The 23,787-nt window shown below is 36.4% G+C and overlaps 1 protein-coding gene across 6 annotated transcripts in view; it reads right to left on the bottom strand.

Annotated features, from left to right (window-relative positions):
* Positions 1-23,787, bottom strand: part of FCHSD2 (FCH and double SH3 domains 2) — a 319,223-nt gene that overhangs the window by 250,414 nt on the left and 45,022 nt on the right. For all 6 annotated transcript variants that reach the window (XM_082411265.1, XM_082411263.1, XM_082411261.1 and 3 more), the window contains exon 3: positions 2,575-2,620. In XM_082411265.1, coding sequence (XP_082267391.1) covers positions 2,575-2,620 — 46 coding nt within the window. The remainder of the gene's footprint in view (positions 1-2,574; positions 2,621-23,787) is intronic.

The raw sequence follows: 23,787 nt of genomic DNA, 5'->3' as shown, positions 1-23,787 counted from the left end.
ACAGAAGAGATAGAAGTCTCAGTAGATCATTTAGAGTTAGATAAGTAGCTGGGCTTCCCTGGTAGTGCAGTGGTTAAGAATCCGCCTGCCAATGCAGGGGACACGGGTTCGAGCCCTGGTCCGGGAAGATCCCACCTGCCGCGGAGCAACTAAGCCTGTGCGCCACAACTACTGAGCCTGCGCTCTAGAGCCCGCAAGCCACAACTACCGAAGCCCGCGCGCCTAGAGCCCATGCTCCGCAACAAGAGAAGCCAACACAACGAGAAGCCCGCACACTGCAAGGAAGAGTAGCCCCCACTCACCGCAACTAAAGAAGGCCCGCGCAGTAAGGAATACCCCACGCAGCCAAGGAAGGAAGGAAGGAAGGAAAAAATAAAGTTCCCTTTAAAAAAAAAAGAAGAAAAGTAGCAAAGGCACTAAAATAGTGACAAATTATATTGGAAAGAGTAGGCTGGAAAGGAATGGCTTAAGAAGCTCATTTCTCATTTAATTAAGTAGTAATCAAGCAATAATATCTAGAGTTGATAAATCAAGAATCAATTATATGCACATTATTTAAAGACATGGAAAAGATCACCAAAAGAACCAAAACAGGATTCATTTTTAATCTTTTCTCTGAGGAAAAAGACTGGCATTACATCAGAGGACTGCTACTTTTCATACAATTAAATGTACTATTTTATATTTTTAATCATGAACCAGTCTTATTTATTTGATTATTAAAACTTTACAATATGTTACAGAAGAATGTATCATGCAAAAATTTTCACTTTGTATTAAAAAAAAAATTTTTTTTTTTTTTTGGCCATGCAGCGTTTGGGATCTTAGCTCCCTGACCAGGGATCGAACCCGGGCCCTCAGAAGTGAAAGCACAGAGTCCTAAACGCTGGACCACCAGGGAATTCCCTGTACTAAATTTTAAAAGCAGATCATATACTCTGATCCCAATGGAAGCATATCTATAAAGGGACTATATGAAAACATACCTGTAAACAGCATAGTAACTCCCTATTTTAAAGGTTTATTGAGAGAATTAAACCAGATAATATATGTAAAATTATCAGCAAAGTGCCTGGTACAATGTAGGGATTAAATCAATATTAGCTATCAATACTAGTATCTATTATATATGCAAAGAATAAAGGTCCAGAACTAAAGTTAGAACTAATGCTATTCATTATGTAAAGCACCTGATATATAATAAGCACTCAATAACTAATGGCTGAATTAATGAATTACTGAGTCTACCTAAGTTTTCAAAAATAGATAATTCCTTTTCTAAAACTATAACATAAAATAAAGACAGACAGCTACCTGGTAAACTACAAAGAAATCAGAATAAAACTAAAATCAAAACCTAACAAAGTACAAATAAAATCATTCCCCAATTTTATTATTTATACTGATAACAATAGCAGCAGCAGCAACACAAATTACACTGATAACAGGAGTTATCATGTACAGCATTTTCTGGGTGTTAATTTTTCCTTCTAGTGTTCTCCTGTATTTTTAAATTTTGTAACAAATACTACTTTCATGATTTTTTTGGGGGGGGGGATCAATTTTAGAATTCTACTCCACATGGAAAGTAATTGCTTACAAGGGCCGAATTTTCCAAATTATGTTAAACTGTTTTTTATAAGGATGGGTAGTTATTAATTCTTAATACTCACAAAATGATATATCAACATAATTTTTCCTTGGCACATTTAGCTATCTGAGAGCAAATAAGATTCTAATTAAAATAAGTGCTTATGGGACTTCCCCAGTGGTCCAGTGGGTAAGACTCCACGGTCCCAATGCAGGGGGCCCAGGTTCGATCCCTGGTCGGGGAACTAGATCCCTCATGCCTGCCGCAACAGAGAGTTCACATGCCATAACTAAGAAGTCTGCATGCTGCAATCAAGAAGTCCGCATGCCACAACCAAGAAGCCTGCATGCCGCAACTAAGAGTCCACATGCTGCAACTAAGAAGTGCGCATGTCACAACTAAGAAGTCCCCATGCTGCAACTAAGAGCCCGCATGCCACAACAAAGATCCCGCATGCTGTAACTAAGACCCGGTGCAGAATGAATGAATGAATGAATAAATAAATAAATAAATAAATAAATATTTTAAAAAAATAAAATAAATGCTTAAATTTCCCTATAAATAGCACCATATCATCCACTGAAAGCATGCCATTCTCTATCAACAGGGACCTAATGAGAAATAAATACCTGATTGAACAAAAATAATTAACCTTTCATAAAACTGCAGAGTATGGGATATATAAGGGAGAATGAGTACATATACTTGTAAAATGTATTCACTATTACTTTTATACTTGTAAATACTTTACAAATATTGTGACTATTATCTTCTCCCAGAATGTTCACAACCTTCTTTGTAGTAAGAAGCAAATTAGCTCTTCATTTGAAGATTCAAATGGAGTAAAAGGAGGATCAAAGTGAGAGAACCAAAATTAAGAAAAGGAGGATACAGGGATGCCAACACTTCTCTCCAACAAACATATCTGCCCTTAAGCCAAAGAAGAGGTATTCTAGGATGGGGACCTCCACTTCCAAGCTTACCTGTGCATACTCTCTTTCAATAGCAGCCTTCTTCTGACTGAATGTCCTAAAAACACAAATAAAAATTCGTTACCAAACATATAACAATAACTTTATGTACAGTTATCAACACACCCTCACATACTGCTTGGTAAGCTGTGTTGAGGGAAGGCACAATATGTCATTCACCTTATGTGCCTAAGAATACTGCTGACACCACAGACCCTGGAGTTAAGACAATCCACATTCAAATCCTAGCTCCACTACTTACTAGCTGTATGACCTTGGTCAAGTGACTTCTCTGTGCCTCAGTTTCCTTCTTGGTAAAATGGATATAGAAATAGTATCTATCTCATAGAGATAGTGTAAAATTTAGTTAATGACAATATATAAAGTGCTCAAAATAGTGACCAGCACAGAGTAAAAGACAGATATGTGTGTGTGTGTGTGTGTGTGTGTGTGTGTGTGTGTGTATGTTAGCTGCTGTTATCACAATGGCTAGTGCATAGTAGGTAGTAAAAATGTTTCCTGAATATAATAATAAACATAGAGGGACTACAGAAAACAAGGTGAAAATCAAAATTTGATCAGCTTCTCAACATGAAATAGTCAAATCATTTCCTTCATTCCATTCTTTTACAAGAGTCACAAAACAAAGTACAAGGCCACCACATGTTATGGTATAATAAGAACACCCTTTCCACACATGTATTATATTTCACAGATTCTACAGTAAATACTTTTCACATTTTAACATTTATGATATTGGTATTCATCTTTTAAATGATTGGCAGACAACTACTGAGCCCACGTGCCACAACTACTGAAGCCCGTGCACCTAGAGCCCGTGCTCCGCCACAAGAGAAGCCACCTCAATGAGAAGCCCACGCACCGCAACGAAGAGTAGCTCCCAATCGCCGCAACTAGGGAAAGCCCACACACAGCAACAAAGACCCAATGCAGCCAAAAAGTAAATAAATAAATAAATGTTCCTTTAAAAATAAATAAACAAATAAATAATGATTGGCAGTATTTTTTTCTGTCTTAACAGTACATGAAATAACAGTGTACCTTACAAACCACAGGCAAGGTAGAGTCAATGAAATATGATAACATTAATAATTTACTTTGAGTAGTCTGAGTTTAAAGACTTTTCTGTGAGGTGTCAGGCATCCGTGCTCTTAAAAGCACTTCATTAAGGCAGAGATATCACAGTAAAAGGTGAAAAATATAAAGAAAAAGCTGGAATAGAAAAAAAGGCGATAAACCAAAACTCCCCATTTTAATAATTATTTAAATTTACCAACATGACTATTCACTTCTTCTATAAGAAATTAAAGTATTTAAAATTTTACTACATTTGTTTGGGATGGATAACTATTATTTAGCTTTAAAAATGAAGGAATTTCTGACATATGCTACAACATGAATAAACTTTGAGGACATTATACTGAGTGAAATAAGTCGGTCACAAGAGAACAAATACTGTATGATTCCATTTATATAAGGTACTTAGAGCAGTAAAAATCATATAGACACAAAGGAGAATGGTGGTTGCCAGGGAGTGGGAGGAGGGGATCAGAGGAGTTATTATTTAATAGGTATAGAGTTTCAGTTTTGCAAGATGCAAAGAGTTCTGAAGATGGATGGTGGTGGCAGCAAAACAAAATGAATGTACTTAATACCACTAAATTGTACACTTAAAAATGATTACGATAGTAAATCTTATATGTATTTTACCACAATTTAAAAAACAAACAAAAAAAGAGTTGAGCAAGACCCTTTTCCTTATGGGGTTTGGTGCATTATAAAGCATTTAACACAGTCCTTTAAAATACAATTCGTCTACTCTCCTTAAGAGAAAACATATAAACTATATATTATATATGCATATATGTAAAGCACACTGTATACATGCATTTGTATACTGTATTATATATATATTTGGTGTATGTGTATATATATGTAAATTATGTGTGTCTGCATATACATATATATAATAGTAATGTAAGTTTTCTCTGGACAGTGGGATTACCGGCTTTCACTTTCTTCTTTTGATTTTGCTTTCTATATTTTCTGATGTTTTAGTTTGATGTTTGAAAAAATAAAGTCCTTATTTTAAGTAAATAAATGCACTTATAAACATATGCACAAACCTTTTTTACACCCATGTTGTTTTACTAAAATTGGACTGAGAAATTATTATGACTGTGTTACTAAATATATCTCCCCAGGCAAACAAGACTAATTAAAATGAACTCGCTTAAACTTTAATCATTAAAAATCTGAAAACTTACCTGTATTTTGAAGGAGGTGGTATTTTTAATATTTTACAAAAGATGAAAGGAAATATTTCAGCTATTTATTTAGAACCCTTTTAACCTTAGATGTATCTCATCTTGAAATAAGAATGTTCAAGTGAAGTCTGCAAGAAAAGGGGAACTAACTCTTTTACTCTGAACATGCATATCAACTAATTTTAAAATTGTCAGTGCAATTTTTAGTTGTTGTTAAACAATTACATGTCTACTAAGTAATTTCTTCTTCTAAATAAAGAAAACAAATACAAGATCACAACTGCTCAAAATTTACATCATCAACATTAGGAAATCTATTTATTATAAACCACAGCAAGAGAACAGAGCAAAAAAATCTTCTGATAACCTTCATATAAAATATAAAGGCATTTGTTAAAATTCAACATCAGTTTCTCTTTTAAAATATTAATGGGTGCTATAATTAAACAGATGGACAAAAACAAGTGCTGGCAAGGATGTAGAGAAATGAGAACTCTCATAGAGTGCTTTTGGGAATGTAACACAGTACAGCTGCTTCAGAAAATAGTCTGAGAGTTCCTCAAAAGGTTAAACATAGAGTTACCATAAGACCCAGCAATTATATTCCGGGGTATATACCCATGAAAACTTAAAACATACGTCTACACAAAAACCTGTAAATGAATATTCATAGCAGCATTATTCATCATAGCCAAAAAGTGACAACAGCCCAAATGTCCATCAACTGATGAAAGGATAAGCAAGATGTGCTACATTCATATGGTGGTATATCACTCAACCATAAAAAGGAACAAAGTACTGATATATGCTACAATATGGATGAAACTTGAAAACATCAGGCTAAGTGAAAGAAGCCAGACATAAAATCCCACATATTATATGATTCCATTTATACAAGATGTCCAGAATAGGCAAGTCCATAAAGACAGAAAGTAGATTATCAGTTGCCAAGGTTTGAGGAGCTGAGAGATAAGTTTGCCATTGTTCCAGTATTTTTCTTTTATTTAGGTAAGTCGATTATAAAGTTCAAATGGAAAAATAAACACTTAAGAATTGTTATAGGGGTTTTTCTAGTGGCACAGTCGTTAACAATATGCCTGCCAATGCAGGGAACACGGGTTCGAGCCTGGTCCGGGAAGATCCCACATGCCACGGAGCAACTGAGCCCGTGCGCCACAACTGCTGAGCCTGCGCTCTAGAGCCCGCGAGCCACAACTACTGAGCTCGTGTGCCACAACTACTGAAGCCCGTGCGCCTAGAGCCCATGCTCTGCAACAAGAGAGGCCACCAAAATGAGAGGCCCATGCACCGCAGTGAGGAGTGGCCCCCAGTCACCGCAACCAGAGAAAGCCCGTGCACAGCAACAAAGACCCAATGCAGCCAAAGATAAATAAATAAAAATAAATATTAAAAGAATTGTTATAAACATTCTGAAAAAGAATAATGTTAAAAATTATCACCTACCCTCACCAGATAGTAAAAATTAAGTTTAAAACAACAGTAATTAAAACAGCTTGGTAATGAAATGAGCAAACAGAGATAATGAAACACAAGTCAGAAATACACCCAAATATACCCAAATACCAAATATCAATATAATAAATAAAAATTTAGTAACTAAAAAAGATGGCATTTTGATTCAAAGGGGAAAAGATGGATTATTTAGTAAATTGCAACTTTATAGGAAGATACAATGGTTAGTAAACAAAAAAGTTACAGAATAATATAAATAGTATATTACTATCTTTTCATATAAAAATGTTTACATGTATATGCTGGATTATGATCATTATGATACTTCTCAGTTACCACAGTCCATCAAATATAAAACTGTACCATTCAGAAATGCTACTGTGGTCCCCTTAGGAATCACTGTGATAGAATTCCCTGAAATATTTAACATGAAACTGGTCTAACAATGGTTCTTTATGAAGAAAGGAATTGGTCATACTGGTAAAAGAAAGACCTTTTACTGATTTCTTGTTTGTATTGTTTGAATCTATACCATGTGTACATGTATATATTTTTTACTGAGGTAAAATTTATGACATAAAATTAAGCATTTTAAAGTATACAATTCAACAGCATTTAGTGCATTTACAGTGTGTACAACCACCACCTCTCCCTACTTTCAAAACTTTTTAATCACTCCAGAATAATACTTCATACCCATTAAGTAAGTAATCATTCTCCATTCCCACTCCCCTTACCGCTGGCAACAACTAAGCTAATTTTCTGTCTCCATAGACTTGTCTATTCTGGATATTTCATATAGACGGAATCATGTAATATGTAATCTTTTGTGTCTGGCTTCTTTCGCTTAGCATGTTTTCAAGATTCATCCAAGTTGTAGAATGTATCAATACTTTGCTCCTTTTTATGGCTGAATAATACTTCATTGTGTGGATATACTACAATTCATCCATTCATCCACCAATGGACATTTGAGTTGTTTCTACATCTTCAATAGTATGAATAATGCTGCTATGAACATTCGTTTATGAATTTCTATGTAGAACTAAGTTTTAAGTTCTTTTGAATGTATACTTAAGAGTAGAACTGCTGGGTCATATGATAATTCTATGCTTAAGTTTTTGAAGAACCATCAAACTTTTTCATAACAGCTGTGCCATTTTACATTCCCACTGCATATTTTTAAAAATTTAATAGTTAAATGGAACAAACTAACCTTTCAAAATATATTCTATTACATTCAGAAGAATCCTATATGGCCACCAAAAAGAATGTGGTAATTCTCTATGTGCTGGTATAGAAAGGTAGCCTCAATTAACTCACGCAATAAACATTAACTGACTGGCTATCATGGAAAAGACACTGTATAGGTACTGACGATATAGCACTGAACAAGACAGACATCAAATAGGACTAACAGATAGTATATAAATCATTATACAAAGAAATATTTAATAATAAATGGGATAATTATAAATACTATGAAGAAAGCTACAATATATTACCCAGTATTTTTTAAAAGCTTCAGAAGAATATGTAAAGCAAGATCTCATTTTATCTTAAAAATATTAATAGATACCTCTATGTAATACAGGTATCTGTATAAATTCTGTATACCTGGAAAATACATATCTGGGGGGGGCCACTCAAAGAATATATCCAAATTTTTATTGTTAAAAGACGGGGACGTGAGATTATTTTCTATTCTATGTTTTTTTTCTAATAATTAATATTTCTATAATTAGAAGAAAAATTAAAGATAAAAAAGCACTAATTTTCAATGAACTCATGTAAATTCCATATCATATAGAAAGGAATAAGAATAAACCCATGCAACAATTCTTCAATAAAAATCTAATGTTCTAAATAATTTTCCTAAAATAAATCTGATCAAGCCACTTTCCTGCTAACATTTCTGAAATGGCTCTTCATCACTCCTGGAAAAAAATCTAAATTCCTTTAACATGACAGATGAGGTTACTTACTATCCAGACTTGACTGCTAGTGTGGCTTCATCTCTATAAACTCCTCCATTCACATCCTAGGCTAGAGCTAAGTATAGTAAAAGGACCTAGGCTCCTGCTTTCACACTCTAGCAAATGTGGTCCTTTCTGCTTGGAATTCCTTTCCCCTATTACTTGACCTAAGTCTCTTATCCTTCAAAACTTAGCTTAAACATGACCTCTCCTGAGAAATCTTCCTGAATTCCACTTGTGATTTAGACACCCTCTCTGTGGTCCTCCAGCATCTTATAACATAGCACGCACTTCCAGTACTGTAATTGTCTGTGAATTGACTATGGAGTTCCCTGGGAGCAATGAGTGTGCTTTGTATTTACATGTGTAGCACAGTGCCTGAAAACAGTAGTAGTTCAATAAACGTTTGCTGAATGAATGAAAGAACAGACAGAAACTCTATAATCACGTTTCAGACTCTTCATAAGTTTCAGTTAAACAGCTCAGTTAGGTTAGCTCCTGGGATAGGCAGAACCAAGATCACAGTCTATATCCATATGAACCAATTAAGTTTCTTGACCTTGGTCACAGATTATATCAGTTAACACAAACATTTTGTGAGCTTTAAAAACCAAGGAAGGGGACTTCCCCGGTGGTCCAGTGGGTAAGACTTCATGCTCCCAATGCACGGGGCCCAGGTTCGATCCCTGGTTAGGAACTGGATCCCGCCTGGCTCGACTAAGAGCCCACTTGCCGCAACTAAAAGAGCCTGCATGCTGCAACTAAGACCTGGTGCAGCCAAATAAATATATAAATGTTAAAAAAAAAAAGGTGGGGGGCTTCCCTGGTGGCAGAGTGGTTAAGAATCCGCCTGCCAATGCAGGGGACATGGGTTCGAGCCCTGGCCCAGGAAGATCCCACATGCCGCAGAGCAACTAAGCCCACACGCCACAACTACTGAAGCCCGCGCGCCGAGAGGCCCTGCTCTGCAACAACAGAAGCCACCACAGTGAGAAGCCCGCACACCGAAACGAAGAGTAGCCCCCGCTCACCACAACCAGAGAAAGCCCGCACACAGCAACAAAGACCCAACACAGCCAAAAATAATAAAAATAAAAAATAAATAAATTTAAAAAAAAAAAGAAAAATACAAAATTAAATTTTGATAGAGGCTGGGTTACTTGAGTGTATGTATTTGTCAAAACTTAGCAATTGTATACCTAAGATTTATATTTCATTGTATATAAATTTTACCTCAAAATAAGAAACTATATGGAATACTGAACTCTAATGATCTGCATGCTGAATTATTTAGGGAAAAGCCTGGTAATGTGTACAATTACTTTGAAATAAATTTTAAAAATAAGGTGGATTGTTGATGGATAGAGGATGGGTAAATGCATAGATAAGTGACAAAATGAGTACACTGTATAGTACAATATTAACAGTAGAATTTAGGTTTGGGTGATGGGTGTTTACTGTAAAATTCTTTCAACCTTGTTGTATGTTTGAAATTTTCATTAAAAAGTCACAAAAATATTTAGAAAATTAATGAAAGAAAAATAAAAAACAACCAAGGAAGGTATAAAGGTGTGTAATGAAGGTTTAGCCGCACCCAAAGAGAGGTCTGGCCTTTGCCCTTGGCTTTGGGAAGTAATCTCTAAACCTTTGGAATGTCATGCCTGATAAGAGTGTTTTTGTTTACCTGGGACACTTAGGCCATGCCAGATAGAAAACGCTAACAACAGTATGATTTATTGGGGGTCGGTGGCGGGGCGTGGGGCGGGGGGGCGCATGTGGTATCAGCTCAACTTCTGAAGGAGCTGGAGACCAAGGTCAGCCACATGGGCAGTCAATCTATCTAACTGACCAAATACACCTCTTCCCTTGGCTAATTTTAAAATATATCCTTTCACTATAATAAACCATAATTTTAAGTAAACTTTCAATGAGTTCTTCTAGCAAATTATCAAATCCAAGGTTAGTCTTGGGGACCACGATCTTGAAAGTCATGTCAGAAGTGAGGGTGGTCTTGGAGGCCTCCAAACTTGCAGTTGGTATCTGGAGTGAGAGTTGTCTTGGGAACCCCCTAACTTTGTAATTCATCACCAGGATAAGCAGAACACCGAAGAACATTCAAACTATTAATGGTGGTAGTGGAGATGGGATATCAAACCCATAATGATGAATATTAAAAATAAGCACACCCACCAGAATGGCTAAAATTAAAAATACTGATAATTATAAATATCAGTGAGGGTACAAAGCAATGAAACTCTAACATGTAGTCCATGGGAATGTAAAACGGTACAACCACTTTGGGAAAAAAATCTGGTATTTCTTATGTAACTAAACATACATCTATCTTGACATAAATTCTAATACTAGGCATTTACCAAGAGAAATGATAACAAATCTCCACAAAAACACTTGACAAAAATATTCATAGCACTTTTATTCATAAAGAGCCAAAAACAGGAAACAGTGCCCACCAGTGGGATAATAGATCAACAAACAGTGACATATTCTTACAGTGGAATAAAACTCAGCAATAAAAACAAATGAACTACAAGATGACCACCACATTTTTACTACTCTGAGTTCGCTGACCTCTTATTTTACAAATGACACTGTTTAAAAATAACTAATATCAGAATATAAAAAATAATCTGTTAGCACGGATAGCAAACTGGGATAAGGGTACTAGTACTTATATTATCAGGACACTGACAACCCTTTCATAAGGAAACCTTTATAATTTTGCCCTGGAATACAACAGCTGTTTTTAGAGGTGTTATTAACACAAATATGGCAATAGCATTAAAATGATGACATGAGAATACCAAAAACAAAAAAAATTTTTAAACAAGGCAAGTAGAACGAACAACTGAAGCTATACAAGTCTGACAGAGAGAAAATTACTTGGCTCCTAATAAAAAATATTAATTCACCAACAACATTCATTGAGTATCTTCTGAATTTCAGGTATTCTACTAAATATGCACTGGGAATATAAAAACGAATGAGGCATGGACTCTGCTCTGAAGGGATTCACTAACATAAGGTATAATCAAATGATGCCAAGACCCACAAATGCTACAGGCATAGAATGAAAAGTAGAAAGTGTTCGTTCTTATTTCTTACTAATTAGGTAACCTTGGGCAAGTTAATTTTCCTTACCATGCTTCAGTTTCCTATCAATTAAGTAGGAATAAAAAGAACATCTACCTCATAGAATTATGAGTACATATTGATAAAGCACTTAGAACAGCCTTGGCACATAGTAAATACTAAAAAAGTATTTGTTAGCTAAGTGAAAATATCACATCTACAGTTTATAATTATGAAATTTAACCCAGTTAAAATATTTTGACTAACTGAATATGTAAAGCACTAACAAAAAACTACATTTTAAGTACTTCTGGTATTAGATAACAGAGCAAAGTCAGAATCTCCCTTCTCTCAGAAATTACCCAAAAGCAACAAACAGAATAAAAAACATAAATGCAAACATGATCTCCAATAAAACTAGGAAACATAAGAAATATAAGTGGAAGAGAGGCCTAAGGAGAGACAATTAAATTGGAGAAGGAGGGTAAATATAAGGCATGAGGTTCCAAAACTCAAAGGGGTGGGGGAGAGTACATTTCTTCAACTGCAACTTTCTGAGGTATAAAATTTAAACCACATTTGCAACAACAAAAACAGGGGACATGGGCTGGTAGAGGGAGCTTTGTTTGCTGCTCAGTTTGAAGAAACAGAGGAGAAAGTACTAAATTAGAAATCACACAAACAATCTACACTGGCAGAAATTAGGCTGCTGGTGTGGCAAAAAAAAAAATAGTGAGACAGCCTGCACTATGAACGGCCCTGCAGCAGCCATCTTCTCTAGCTGAGAAGAAAGAAAATAAATTCATACACTCAACCCTGGTCATAAAGAAAATTACCGTAAATTTGAAGACTGTAGCTACCCTAAGATACCTACTTCTGGTATCCTAAAAAGTTGTACAGGAAAAACCCTCTTCATTCAAAAATAACCCCAAAAGGAGCAAGAATAGATCTATGCAAATACAAAATTTTAAAAAGAAGAAAAAACAGCACAGGAAAAGCAGAGTAGCTAAAGGACCCTCATGAGAAAAATGCTGCCATGGAGCAGACGAATTTTTAAAACTTAAAAACAAAAAACGAACAAACAAACAAAAACCCTAATGAAGCAAATACCACTTTCAGATAGAATTATAGAATGTCAAAGTCACAAGAAAATAGCAGTGGTGAAGTGGGCATCCTGCCTTGTTCCTTTTGGGGGAAAGCTTTTAGTCTTTCACTACTGAGTATAATGTTAACTTGTGGGCTTTTCATATGTGCCCTTTATCATGTTAAGGAAGTTTCCTTGGGGCGGGGGGGGGGGGGGGACTTCCCTGGTGGCGCAGCAGTTAAGACTCCAAGCCCCCAAGGCAGGGGGCCCAGGTTTGATTCCTGGTCAGGGAACTAGATCCCACAGGCATGCTGCAACTAAGAGTTCACATGCTACAACTAAGGAGCTCACCTGCCACAACTAAGACCCAGAGCAACCAACTAAATAAGTAAATATTTAAAAAAAAAACAGGATTATTAAAGAAGTTTCCTTCAATTCCTAGTTTGAGTGTTTTTATCATGAAAGGGTATTGAATTTTGTCCCCTTCATGCTATTAATGGGGTTTTTTTTCCCCTTCATTCTATTAATATGGTATATTTCATTCCTTGATTTTCTTATGTTGAACTTTTGCATTCCTGGAATGAATTTCACTTTGTCATAGTGTATAATCCTTTTAATGTGTTGTTGGATTCAGTGTACTAGTATTTTGTTGAGGATTTTTGTATCAATGTTCATAAGGGATACTGATCTGTAGCTTCTTGTGGTATCTTTGTCTGACCTTGGTTATCAAGGTAATAAGGACATCATAGAATGAGTTAGGAGTGTTCCCTGAATTTCTACTTTTTTGAAGATTCTGAAAAGTATTGATGTTAGTTCTTCTTTAACCATAAGGTAAAATTCAACCATGAGTTTTAGTCCTAGACTTATCTTTGTTGGAAGATTTTTTTGATTACTAATTCAATCTCTTTACTTGTCAAAAGTCTGTTGAGCATTTCTATTTCTTTTTGATTCAGTTTTAGTAATTTGTGTGTTTCTGGGAATTTATCCATTTCGTCTAGGTTATCCAATTTGTTGGTGTACAACTACTCATAGTACTCTCTTATAATCCTTTTTATTTCAGTAGAACAGGATATAATGTCCCCACTTTCACTTCTGATTTTATTTATTGTCATCTTCTCTATTTCTTACACTAGCTAAAGGTTTATCAATGTGTTGATCTTTTCAAAGAACCCACTTTAGTTTCACTGATTCTATTGTCTTTCTATTCTGTTTTGTTTATCTCTAATTTAATCTTTATTATTTTCTTCCTTCTGCTAGCTTTGGTTTCGGCTTGCTCTTTTTCTAGTTCCTTAGGTGTAAAGTTAGGTTAATATGAGATCTTTTTTCATTTTTAATGTAAGTGTTTAGAGCTATAAATTTCCCAAGCAGTTTCACTGCATACCATAAGTTTTGTTATGTTGTGTTTTTGTTTTCATTCCTCTCAAAGTATTTTCTAATTTTCCTAGTGATTTCTTTTAACCCACTCATTGTTTAAGATTATATTGTTTAGTTTCCACATATTTGCAAATTTTTCAGTTTTCCTTCTGTTGATTTCTATAGTGTCATTCCATTGTGGTCAGAAAAGATATTTTGCATGATTTTGGTATTTTTTAATGTATTGATAGTTGTTTATTCCCCAACTCATGGTCTATCCTTGAGATATGTGCACTTGAGAAAAATGTATATTCTGCTTTGTTGGGTGGAGTGTTCTGTATATGTCTGTTGATGGAACTGATAGTCCAGACACCAACTCAAACATCTACAGCCAACTGATTATCAACAAGGATGCCAAGACCATTAGAGGAGGAATAGTCTCTTCAACAAATGGTGCCAGGACAACTGGATCTGCACACACAAAAGAAAGAAGTTGGACCCCTATCTCATTCAAAACATAAAACTTAAAATGGATCAAAGACCTAAATGTAATAGTTAAAACTATAAAACCCTTAAAAGAAAGCATAGGAATATATCTTCTTGACCTTGAATTTGGCAACAGATTATTAAATGGAACACCAAAAACATAATCAACAAAATAAATATGTAAGATGAACTTCATCAAAATTAAAAATGTTTGTGCATCAAAGGAACTTATAAAGAATATGAAAAGACAACAGAATGGAATAATATTTGCAAATCATATATCTAATAAGAGTATAATAACCAGAATATACAAAGAACTCTTACAAATCTACAACAAAGAGACAAGCAGTCCAATTTAAAAATGGGCAAAAGTATTAAACAGACATTTGTCCAAAGAAGATATACAACTAACCAATAACCATATGACAAGATGTCCAACAACATTAGTTGTTAGGGAAATGCAAATCAAAACCACAATGAGATAACACTTCATGCCCATTAGGATGACTATAACATAAACAAACAAAAACAAAATGGAAAAGAGCAACTATTGACCAAGATGTGGAGAAACAAGAACCCCTATACACTGCTGGTAAGAATGTAAAATGGTACACCTGTTGTGCAAAACTGTTGTGCTCGGTACTTCCTCAAAAAGCTAAACATAAAATTACTACATACTGCAATAATTCCACTCCTCAGTATACACTCAAAAAACTGAAAATAGATGTTAAAACAAAAACTTGTAGACAAAAGTTCATGGCAGCATTATTCATAACAGCCGAAAAGTGGAAATGACCCAAATGTCCATCAAGAGATCAACGGATAAACAAAATATGGTATATCCATAAAATGAAATATTATTCATCCATAAAAAGTAATAAATACTGATATATATTACAACACGGATGAACCTCAAAAACACTATGCTAAGTGAAAGTAGTCAGTCACAAAAGGCCACTGTGTTAGTATGGTTCTCCAGAGAAACAGAACCAGTACCATGTGTAGATGTATAAAAAGACATTTATTTTAAGGAATTTGCTCATGGAATTATAGAGGTGTTAAGTCTAAATTTTGCAGAGTGGGATAATAGGGTGAAGACCTAGAGAAAAGCTGATGCTGCAATTTAAGTTGAAGGCCATCAGACTGGAGACCTAGGAAAAAGATGATAATGCAGTTCAAGTCCGAAGGCCATCTCCTGCAGAATTCCCTCTTACTCAGGAGACCAGTCTTTTGTTCTAGTCAGGTCTTCAACTGACTAGATGAGGCCCACCCACATTATGGTGAGCAATCTGCTTTACTTAAAATCTACTGATTTAAATGCTAACCTCATACAAAAACACCCTCAGAGAAATATTCAGAATAATGTTTGACACAAATCTGGGCACCACAGCCCAGCCAACATATAAAATTAACCTTTACAGCCTCATACAGTATGATTCCACTTATATGAAATGTCCAGAGTAGGCAAATCAATAGAAATAGAAAGCAGATTGTCAGGGACTTAGGGGAGGGGTAACATGGTGAATGACAGCTTAATTAGTTGCTTTTGGGGGTGATAAAAATGTTTTAGAATTAGATAGTGGTGATGGTTGTATAGCACTGTGAATGTACTGGAAGCCACTGAATTGTACATTTTAAAATTGTTAAAACGGTAAACTTTATGTTAATTTTACTTCAATTTTAATTAAAAAAAAATTATTGATGTTTTCTGTGAATATATGTGGGCCCAAAAGTGAGAGTGAATGTCAGCATATAAATTGTCAGGTATCATAGAAGAGGGTCACCTGGTGTGTCAATGGGTCTTAAAAATAGATGCAAGAGGTGAACCCCAGAATTCCTAGGAGCTACAGAAGCAGTATGCAGCCAGAAAAAAAGATGACTATACGGATCAGGGAAGTACAAGGTCAGCCATGGGAAATCCACAGGAAGTGCAAAGAACCCACAGACATGCTCCAAAAATTTGGCAATCTAGATGAAATGGACAAATTCCTTGAAGGAGACAAATAGAAAATATGAGAAGCCCTACAACAATTTAAAAAGTGGAATTTGTAATTAAAGACTCATCTCTCAAAAAACAAAAACAAAACTCCAGGCCCAGATGGCTTCACTGGTTAATTCTATCAAACGTTCAAGAACGAAAGAATACCACCATACATAAACTCTTCCAGAAAGCAGAGAAAAAAGGGAACACTTACCAACTCATTTTATGAGACCAATATCATCACCACACCAAAACTTGAAAAGACATCACCAAAAACCAACAACAACCAGCATCAAAAAAATCCTGCAGCTAATATCCCTACAAACATAGATGTGAAAGCCCTTAACAAATATTAGCAAATCAAATCCAGCATTATATAAAAAGGATAATACATAATGACCAAATGGGGTTTATCTGAGCATGGTTCAACACTGAAAAATTAATCAATGTAACTCACCACAGAATAAAGGAGAAAAGCCAGATGATCATTCCCATAGATGCAGGAAAAATATTTGACAAAATTCAACATTATGAACTTAACCAAGGAGGTGAAAGATGAACACTGAAAACTTAAGATATTCATACAAGAAACTGAAGATACAAATAAATGGAAAGAAAGCTCATGTTCATGGATGGGAGGAATTAATATTGTTAAAATGTCCATACTACACAAAGCCTATAAATTCAATGCAAATAAAAATTCCAATGGCATTTTTCACAGAAATAGAAAAAACAACCCCAAAATTCATATGGAAACTCAAAAGACCCTGAATAGCCAAAGCAATTCTGACAAAGAACAAAACTTAGAAGTATCACATGTCCTGATTTCAAACTATATTACAACGCCACAGTAATCAAAACAGGACGGTACTGGCATTAAAAAAGACATATAAACCAATGGAACAGAACAGAGAGCCCAGAAATAAACCAATACATAATTAGTCAACTAATATTTGACAAGGGAGACAAGAATACAGAGGAAAGGATAGTCTCTTCAATAAATGGTGCTGGAAAAACTGAATATCCACATACAAGAGAATAAAATTGGATGGGAACAACCTAAATGTCCATTAACAGACGAATGGATAAAGAAGACATGGTACACATATACAATGGAATACTACTCAGCCATAAAAAAGAATGAAATAATGCTGTTTGCAGCAACATGGATGCAACTAGAGATTATCATACTAAGTGAAATAAGTTAGAAACAGAAAGACAAATACCGTATGATATCACGTATATGTGGAATCTAAAATATGGCACAAATTAACCTATCTACAAAACAGAGGGACTTCCCTGGTGGTCCAGTGGTTGAGGCTCCATGTTCCCAATGCAGGGGGCCCGTATCCGATTCCTGGTCAGGGAACTACATCCCGCATGCCACAACTAAGAGCTCACATGCCACAACTGAAAGATCACACATGCTGCAACTAAAGATCCCGCATGCAGCAACGAAGATCCCACGTGCTGCAACTAAGACCCAGCAAAGCCAAATAAATAAATATTAAAAACAAACAACAGAAGCTGGAAGATGGCGGAGTAGAAGGACATGCTCTCACTCCCTCTTGCGAGAACACCAGAATCACAACTAGCTGCTGGACAATCATCGACAGAAAGACACTGGAACTCACCAAAAAAGATACGCCACATCCAAAGACAAAGGAGAAGCCACAATGAGACTGTAGGAGGGGTGCAATCAGAGTAAAATCAAATCCCATAACTGGTGCGTGGGTGACTCAAAGACTGGCGAACACTTATACCACAGAAGTCCACCCACTGGAGTGAAGGTTCTGAGCCCCACCTCAGGCTTCCCAACCTGGGGGTCTGGCAATGGGAGGAGGAACTCATAGAGAATCAGACTTTGAAGCCTAGTGGGAATTGATTGCAGGACTTCAACAGGACTGGGGAAAATAGAGACCCCACTCTTGGAGGGCACACACAAAATAGTGTGTGCATCGGGACCCAGGGGAAGGAGCAGTGACCCCAGGGGAGACTGAACCAGACCTACCTGCTAGTGTTGAAAGGTCTCCTGCAGAGGTGGGGGCTGGCTCTGTTTCACCGTGGGGACAAGGACACTGGCAGCTGAAGTTCTGGGAAGTACTCCTTGGCGTGAGGCCTCCCAGAGTTTGTCATTAGCCCCACCAAAGAGCCCAGGTAGGCTCCAGTGTTGGGTTGACTCAGGCAAAACAACCAACAGGGAGGGAACCCAGCCCCACCCATCAACAGTCAAGTGGATTAAAGTTTTACTGAGTTCTGACCACCACAGCAACAGTCAGCTCTACCCACCACCAGAGCCTCCCATCAAGCCTCTTAGATAGACTCAACCACCAGAGGGCAGACAGCAGAAGCAAGAAAAACTACAATCCTGCAGCCTGTGGAACAAAAACCACATTCACAGAAAGATAGACAAGATGAAAAGGCAGAGGGCTACGTACCAGATGAAGGAACAAGATAAAACCCCAGAAAAACAACTAAATGAAGTGGAGATAGGCAACTTTCCAGAAAAAGAATTCAGAATAATGATAGTGAAGATGATCCAGGACCTCGGAATAAGAATGAAGGCAAAGATCGAGAAGACGCAAGAAATGCTTAACAAAGACCTAGAAGAATTAACGAACAAACAAACAGAGATGAACAATACAATAACTGAAATGAAAACTACACTAGAAGGAATCAATAGCAGAATAACTGAGGCAGAAGAACAGATAAGTGACCTGGAAGACAGAATGGTGGAATTCACTGCTGCGGAACAGACTAAAGAAAAAAGAATGAAAAGAAATGAAGACAGTCTAAGAGACCTCTGGGACAACATTAAACGCAACAACATTCGCATCATAGGGGTCCCAGAAGGAGAAGAGAGAGAGAAAGGACCCGAGAAAATATTTGAAGAGATTATAGTCGAAAACGTCCCTAACACGGGAAAGGAAATAGCCACCCAAGTCCAGGAAGCGCAGAGGGTCCCATACAGGATAAACCCAAGGAGAAACACGCCGAGATACATATTAATCAAATTGGCAAAAACTAAAGACAAAGAAAAATTATTGAAAGCAGCAAGGGAAAAACGACAAATAACATACAAGGGAACTCCCATAAGGTTAACAGCTGATTTCTCAGCAGAAACTCTACAGGCCAGAAGGGAGGGGCATGATATACTTCAAGTGATGAAAGGGAAGAACCTACAACCAAGATTACTCTACCCGGCAAGGATCTCATTTAGATTTGATGGAGAAATCAAAAGCTTTACAGACAAGCAAAAGCTAAGAGAATTCAGCACCACCAAACCAGCTCTACAACAAATGCTAAAGGAACTTCTCTAAGTGGGAAACACAAGAGAAGAAAAGGACGTACAAAAACAAACCCAAGGGGGCTTCCCTGGTGGCGCAGTGGTTGAGAATCTGCCTGCCAATGCAGGGGACACAGGTTCGAGCCCTGGTCTGGGAAGATCCCACATGCCGCGGAGCAACTGGGCCCGCGAGCCACAACTACTGAGCCTGCGCGTCTGGAGTCTGTGCTCCGCAACAAGAGAGGCCACGATAGTGAAAGGCCCGCGCACCACGATGAAGAGTGGCCCCCGCTTGCCGCAACTGGAGAAAGCCCTCGCAGAGAAACAAAGACCCAACACAGCCAAAAATAATAAAAAATAAAATTAAAAAAAAAAACCCAAAACAATTAAGAAAATGTTCATAGGAACATACATATCAATAATTACCTTAAACGTGAATGGATTAAATGATCCAACCAAAAGATACAGGCTTGCTGAATGGATACAAAAACAAGACCCATATATATGCTGTCTACAAGAGACCCACTTCAGACCTAGGGACACATATAGACTGAAAGTGAGGGGATGGAAAAAGATATTCCATGCAAATGGAAATCAAAAGAAAGCTGGAGTAGCTATACTCATATCAGATAAAATAGAGTTTAAAATAAAGAATGTTACAAGACACAAGGAAGGACACTACGTAATGATCAAGGGATCAATCCAAGGAGGAGATATAACAATTATAAATATATATGCACCCAACATAGGAGCACCTCAATACATAAGGCAACTGCTAACAGCTATAAAAGAGGAAATTGACAGTAACACAATAACAATGGGGGACTTTAACACCTCACTTACACCAATGGACAGATCATCCAAAATGAAAATAAATAAGGAAACAGAAGCTTTAAATGACACAACAGACCAGATAGATTTAATTGATATTTATAGAACATTCCATCCAAAAGCAGCAGATTACACTTTGTTCTCAAGTGCACACGGAACATTCTCCAGGATAGATCACATCCTGGGTCACAAATCAAGCCTCAGTAAATTTAAGAAAACTGAAATCATATCAAGCATCTTTTCTGACCACAACGCTATCAGATTAGAAACGAATTACAGGGGAAAAAACGTAAAAAAACACAAACACCTGGAGGCTAAACAATACGTTACTAAATAACCAAGAGATCACTGAAGAAATCAAAGAGGAAATCAAAAAATACCTAGAGACAAATGACAATGAAAACATGACGATCCAAAACCTATGGGATGCAGCAAAAGCAGTTCTAAGAGGGACGTTTATAGCTATACAAGCCTACCTCAAGAAACAAGAAAAATCTCAAGTAAACAATCTAACCTTACACCTAAAGGAACTAAAGAAAGAAGAACAAACAAAACCCAAAGTTAGCAGAAGGAAAGAAATCATAAAGATCAGAGTGGAAATAAATGAAATAGAAACAAAGAAAACAATAGCAAAGATCAATAAAACTAAAAGCTGGTTCTTGGAGAAGATAAACAAAATTGATAAGCCGTTAGCCAGACTCATCAACAAAAAGACGGAGAGGACTCAAATCAATAAAATTAGAAATGAAAAAGGAGACACCGCAGAAATACAAAGCATCCTAAGAGACTACTACAAGCAACTCTATGCCAATAAAATGGACAACCTGGAAGAAATGGACAAATTCTTAGAAAGGTATAACCTTCCAAGATTGAACCAGGAAGAAATAGAAAATATGAACAGACCAATCAAAAGTAATGAAATTGAAACTGTGATTAAAAATCTTCCAACAAACAAAAGTCCAGGACCAGATGGCTTCCCAGGTGAATTCTATCAAACATTTAGAGAAGAGCTAACACCCATCCTTCTCAAACTCTTCCAAAAAATTGCAGAGGAAGGAACACTCCCAAACTCATTCTATGAGGCCACCATCACCCTGATACCAAAACCAGACAAAGATACTGCAAAAATAGAAAATTACAGACCAGTATCACTGATGAATATAGATGCAAAAATCCTCAACAGAATACTAGCAAACAGAATCCAACAACACATTAAAAGGATCATACACCACGATCAAGTGGGATTTATCCCAGGGATGCAAGGATTCTTCAATATACGCAAATCAATCAATGTGATACACCATATTAACAAATTGAAGAATAAAAACCATATGATCATCTCAATAGATGCAGAAAAAGCTTTTGACAAAATTCAACACCCATTTATGATAAAAACTCTCCAGAAAGTGGGCAGAGAGGGAATCTACCTCAACGTAATAAAGGTCATATACGACAAGCCCACAGCAAACATCATTCTCAATGGTGAAAAACTGAAAGCATTTCCTCTAAGATCAGGAACAAGACAAGGATGTCCACTCTCGCCACTATTATTCAACATAGTTTTGGAAGTCCTAGCCACGGCAATCAGAGAAGAAAAAGAAATAAAAGGAATACAAATTGGAAAAGAAGAAGTAAAACTGTCACTGTTTGCAGATTACATGATACTATACATAGAGAATCCTAAAAATGCCAGTTTTCTAGTAGAAAACTACTAGAGCTAATCAATGAATTTGGTAAAGTTGCAGGATACAAAATTAATGAACAGAAATCTCTTGCATTCCTATACACTAATGATGAAAAATCTGAAAGAGAAATTATGGAAACACTCCCATTTACCACTGCAACAAAAACAATAAAATACCTAGGAATAAACCTACCTAGGGAGACAAAAGACCTGTATGCAGAAAACTATAAGACACTGATGAAAGAAATTAAAGATGATACCAACAGATGGAGAGATATACCATGTTCTTGGATTGGAAGAATCAATATTGTGAAAATGACTATACTACCCAAAGCAATCTACAGATTCAACACAATCCCTATCAAATTACCAATGGCATTTTTTACGGAAGTAGAACAAATCATCTTAAAATTTGTATGGAGACATAAAAGACCCCGAATAGCCAAAGCAGTCTTGAGGGAAAAAAACGGAGCTGGAGGAATCAGACTCCCTGACTTCAGACTATACTACAAAGCTACAGTAATCAAGACAATATGGTACTGGCACAAAAACAGAAACACAGATCAATGGAACAAGATAGAAAGCCCAGAGATAAAGCCACACACCTATGGTCAACTAATCTATGACAAAGGAGGCAAAGATATACAATGGAGAAAAGACAGTCTCTTCAATAAGTGGTGCTGGGAAAACTGGACAGCTACGTGTAAAAGAATGAAATTAGAATACTCCCAACACCATACGCAAAAATAAACTCGAAATGGATTCGAAACCTAAATGTAAGACTGGACCCTATAAAACTCTTAGAGGAAAACATAGGAAGAACACTCTTTGACATAAATTACAGCAAGATCTTTTTTGGTCCACCTCCTAGAGTAATGGAAATAAAAACAAAAATAAACAAATGGGCCCTAATGAAACTTCAAAGCTTTTGCACAGCAAAGGAAACCATAAACAAGATGAAAAGACAACCCTCAGAATGGGAGAAAATATTTGCAAACGAATCAACGGACAAAGGATTAATCTCCAAAATATATAAACAGCTCATTCAGCTCAATATTAAAGAAACAAACAACCCAATCCAAAAATGGGCAGAAGACCTAAATAGACATTTCTCCAAAGAAGACATACAGATGGCCAAGAAGCACATGAAAAGATGCTCAACATCACTAATTATTAGAGAAATGCAAATCAAAACTACAATGAGGTATCACCTCACACCAGTTAGAATGGGCATCATCAGAAAATCTACAAACAACAAATGCTGGAGAGGGTGTGGAGAAAAGGGAACCCTCTTGCACTGTTGGTGGGAATGTAAATTGATACAGCCACTATGGAGAACAATATGGAGGTTCCTTTAAAAACTAAAAATAGAATTACCATATGACCCAGCAATCCCACTACTGGGTATACACCCAGAGAAAACCATAATTCAAAAAGACACATGCACCCCAATATTCACTGCAGCACTATTTACAATAGCCAGGTCATGGAAGCAACCTAAATGCCCATCGACAGACGAATGGATAAAGAAGTTGTGGTACATATATACAATGGAATATTACTCAGCCTTAAAAAGGAACGAAACTGAGTCATTTGTTGAGATGTGGATGGATCTAGAGACTGTGACAGAGAGTGAAGTAAGTCAGAAAGAGAAAAACAAATATCGTATATTAATGCATGTATGTGGAACCTA

Source organism: Balaenoptera physalus (genome assembly GCF_965194825.1).
Source record: "Balaenoptera physalus genome assembly, chromosome: 10".
Classification (NCBI taxonomy): Eukaryota; Metazoa; Chordata; class Mammalia; order Artiodactyla; family Balaenopteridae; genus Balaenoptera; species Balaenoptera physalus.
The sequence above is the reverse complement of the archived record's forward strand: the minus strand, read 5'-3'. Positions and strand labels throughout refer to the sequence as shown.